This window comes from Pinus tabuliformis, chromosome 2_2 (genome assembly GCF_031772625.1).
Source record: "Pinus tabuliformis cultivar Carrire ecotype Pingquan chromosome 2_2, CPIR1, whole genome shotgun sequence".
NCBI classification, from domain to species: domain Eukaryota; kingdom Viridiplantae; phylum Streptophyta; class Pinopsida; order Pinales; family Pinaceae; genus Pinus; species Pinus tabuliformis.
The window spans coordinates 278267951-278271837 of NC_142300.1; the positions used below are offsets into that span (position 1 = coordinate 278267951).

The 3887-nt window shown below is 38.7% G+C and overlaps 1 protein-coding gene across 2 annotated transcripts; it reads right to left on the minus strand.

Moving 5' to 3' along the window:
• Nucleotides 1–283: 283 nt before the first annotated feature.
• On the minus strand, nucleotides 284–3486 carry LOC149192389 (uncharacterized). Of its 2 annotated transcripts, none has more exons than XM_089404570.1 (3): nucleotides 3297–3486; nucleotides 913–3121; nucleotides 284–804 (listed from the first exon to the last, which is right to left on the minus strand). In XM_089404570.1, the coding sequence occupies exon 2, from the start codon at nucleotides 2635–2637 to the stop codon at nucleotides 1126–1128; it is 1512 nt and encodes a 503-aa protein (XP_089260696.1). In that variant the 5' UTR covers nucleotides 2638–3121; nucleotides 3297–3486; the 3' UTR covers nucleotides 284–804; nucleotides 913–1125. The 2 variants fall into 2 exon arrangements, with proteins under 2 accessions (XP_089260696.1, XP_089260697.1); XM_089404571.1 differs by having other exon boundaries at nucleotides 2222–3121; nucleotides 3297–3485.
• Nucleotides 3487–3887: the final 401 nt, after the last annotated feature.

Genomic DNA, 3887 nt, shown 5'->3' on the forward strand with positions numbered 1-3887 from the left:
GAAAGAAAACTACTTAACATACGCCATAAACAAAGATCATTAACCATTCATCGAAGAGCATTAATAATGAAATCAAATCTTGGTTACATGAAACACCTAAACTATCATATTCAATGAGATCTCATTCGAATCAAAAACAAAATCAATCACAGAAGAGGATACAGAGCTTCTCCACTGGAATGGTGGGCCTTTGCCAATCCAGAAGGAGAAGCCTACGAAGCTACGATCACTCCCAGAGGTACCAGCACTTCAACAAGATAATTTCATTAACTTAAGAGAATAGTTACACAATCACACTTCAAATTACAGCCATAAAACAGAGTAGACAGTCTTGTACAAATTGAGAGTACACAAGTCTTGTACAAATTCAGAAGTATTCACTTAGAAAATATTTGCACAACCACACTTCAAAATACAGCCACAAAATAGAGTATATCAGTCTTGTACAAATTCAGAAGTAATGCAATCTCGCTCCAGGCTTAACACACTTAGTTTTTTACAAGGTTTGTGAGACATAATATATAGAATACTACTGTCTAATGGATAAGCATCTCTAGGATCAGAGGGTGATCTACTGTCTTGGTTTTTCAAAAGTAGTTACTTGAAAACACAAATTTAAACATAAATCTGGAAGAGTGCCTTCGATGCATATCTCTATCGAACCAAACTCGGATCCTGGTGTCTTTGGAAAATTTCCCTTGTACATATCGCTGAGCATTGAACGGAAGGCTTCATAGAAGATCTTGTGGAACTGGCTGAATAGTTTTGACCATTTCATGTGAATGCACGTACTTAATCAAAAGGCTACAACAACATAAGGATAATATTTCTTCTTAGGTAAAGAATATTCTCAAATTCTAATTAATCAAAACAAAAACTTTAGGAAATAAATATTGAAAAGGATATATTTACCTTAGGCATGAGATCATAGAGTTGGAGTCAAATGTCAAGTATTTGGGTAAAATGAAGACTGAAGTGTGATGTTATAAAGGGGTTTGAGGAGCACAATAGTAGTTTTAGGATCACAAAAATATCCCAAAATAAAGGTTCAACGTCCCCCTAACCGAGGGTTTTGCATGCCCTCATGCAAAAAGAATCACCAAAACTATGAGTCACCAGAGAGGGCTACGAAAGTCTAGTTGCCTCCACTAAGATACTAAGCCCAGAACCTGTAGTGCTGGCCCTCATTCTTTTTTTTTGCCCAGAAGTAAACATTTTCCTCATCTGCCTGTTTGTCTTCTTGTTATCTTCCTTCAATTCTCTTATCTCCTCTTGATACTTTTTGCTTTGTTTCTTTAATTGTTTATTATCACTTTTTATGCATCTATTAAGGATCATCAGTTCCAATATCTCTTGCTTGAGCCTTTTAATTTTCTGAGTCTTTTTCCTCATCTTCAACTCCATTTGATTTTTGATAGTGTATTCTGTTATAGAACCTTCAGGCTCTTCTTCAGGAAGATTAGGAACTGTTGGGCTTGGAGGTCTAGGGGCCTCTAGGTTTCCTTCTTTGTCTCCTGCCAGGGAGAAAGAGAACTGTTTAGGACCTCCTAGAGGCAACTCTGAGCCTCGAGAATCATGTGACCAAGTAGGTTCAGGAGAAAACTTATTTTGCCCTTCCAGAGGTTCTGCAGAATTGAAATATCCATTGTGAAGGCCATTATCTTCCAGGTGAGCGTCCAAAGGAATGGGTTGTTGCCTACTTGCTGCCTTAGAAATATCTCTTTCCTGTTCAGATTCTTTTTCCTGAAGATTGCTCCTCCTAGATTGAAGTCTAGTCATATTTCTAGTGATTCTCCTACTAGGTTGGAGTATGATCGGAGGAGGATTATCTGGAGATTCCTCAACTGCTCTCGTTTTCCTGGGCTTCCTCACTCGAGGAGGGATTTCAGCCATTGGAGAGTCCAAATGTTCGTTTTGAGAGTTCTGTCCTCCCTCATCCACCATGGATTTGTTTGCTTCTTCTACCTCAGGTATGGAATTAATGGTCAAATTTCCCTCTAGAAAAGCATCCCACGTGCTGTTATTTTTCTGTAGCTCCTCTACAATCAATAATTTGATCAGCCCAGAGTGATATAGGCTGCCTTTAGGGTTTCTAACATTTTTCTGGACTAACATAGCCATTTTGCATAGGCTTTGCCACAAATAGTAAGGGAAATTGATTAAATCGTCAGATTCAAAATGCTTGAGTATTCTAATATGGTATTGAAAGGTATAAGTATACCTGCCCTCACAAGTGATGAATCTCTGCAAAATGGCCAGCAAAATCCTCCATTCATCCTTCAGCCACACCCTGGGGACGCCCTTTGACCAATTAATATTCTTGTATCTGCGCTTTAAAAATTGATTGCAGACCTGAGATTTAAGTGGAAGCTTCTTCCACCATCTCTCCCCTGTTTGAGGAAGACCAGTAACCCTAGCCACTGTATCCTCTGTGACTTCAAATTCCAGTTCACCAACCTTGACTCTGCGTCCATTAAAATTCTGGGCAAACTGCAATGCCACTTGGTCATCATATCCTCTGAATTTGGCAAAAAACGCAGGCCATTCTGTCCCTTCAAGAAGTCTTAAACACAGTTGGTACTCAGGGATGGCCTCAAGGGCCCACTGAGAGCTTGGTTCGTGCCTATCTATAACCATTCTGCCAGAAAACAAAACTTTATCCCCCTCTATATCAATTGAACTGCCAAATAAAACTTTACCCCCTCTGTGTCAATTGAAATGCCAATTCAAACAAAATCAAGAGTAGAATCTTTGAACAGAGAACTTCAAAATTGAGCTTTCAGAGTTGGAAACGCTGACAGAACTTGGGAACTGTAAACATACAGTAGACTTAATTTGAGACAGACCCCACAACCCACAAAAGTTGCTACCAGTATCATATGCCCATTTAAAAATTTATGTATGTCCCAGAGATCTCACGAGTAGAATTCAAAAGGTCAAACTGGAGTCTGCGTGGCAAATAGATTAGAAATAAAACAACCAAGTGTACACTCCCCTTAATGATGCGAGTGATACTCCCAAGGACCGTTGAGATACTACCATAGCAAACAATCAGCTGATCGAATATGACTATGACTGGCAATCTGTTTCAAATCAACTGCCAAATAAAACTTTACCCCCTCTGTATCAATTGAAACGCCAATTCGAACAGAATCAAGATTAGAGGCTTCGAACAGAGAATTTGAAAATTGAGCTTCAGAGCTCGAAACGCTGACAGGACTTGGGAACTTTAAACATACAGCATACTTAATTTCATATTACAATTTAAAAATTTACGTACGGCCCAGAAATCTCACCATCCAAATTCAAATGTGGAGTCTGCGTGGCGATTAGATTGGAAAAATGACCACCAGTGTACACTCCCCGTAATGATGCGAGTGATACTCCCAAGGACCGTGGAGATACTATCAAAGCAAACAAATCAGCTGATCGTATATGACTATGACTGGAAATAGAGAGCTCCATTATAGTGGATAGGGGACAGGAGCAAATGAAATAATTAAACTCAGTCTTGGGGCTGAAAAAACTACTGTTGTTATCATATAATCGTTTGGACGGACAGGTGGCCAGCATGCATATTATCTCATGTAATCATTAAATGTTGAAGTTCAGAACATAAGGTGTGAGGAATCAACTTTTTTTCTCTGAAAAAAAAAAGTAATGAGATACGTAAGAGGGCATTGCAGGAGGCTCAATGTCATATGTGGGCCCTGCAGTATATAAAAATGTGAAATATGAGAATCATGGGAAATTTGGGTTTTAGAAAGTAGGATGTAGAATATGGAATATGGGGACTATAAGGAATATAAATGAATTTTAAAATATAAGAATGACTTGGGATAACGGGATGTCTTAGGAACAGGTAAAAATCAAATGCTAACGCATAG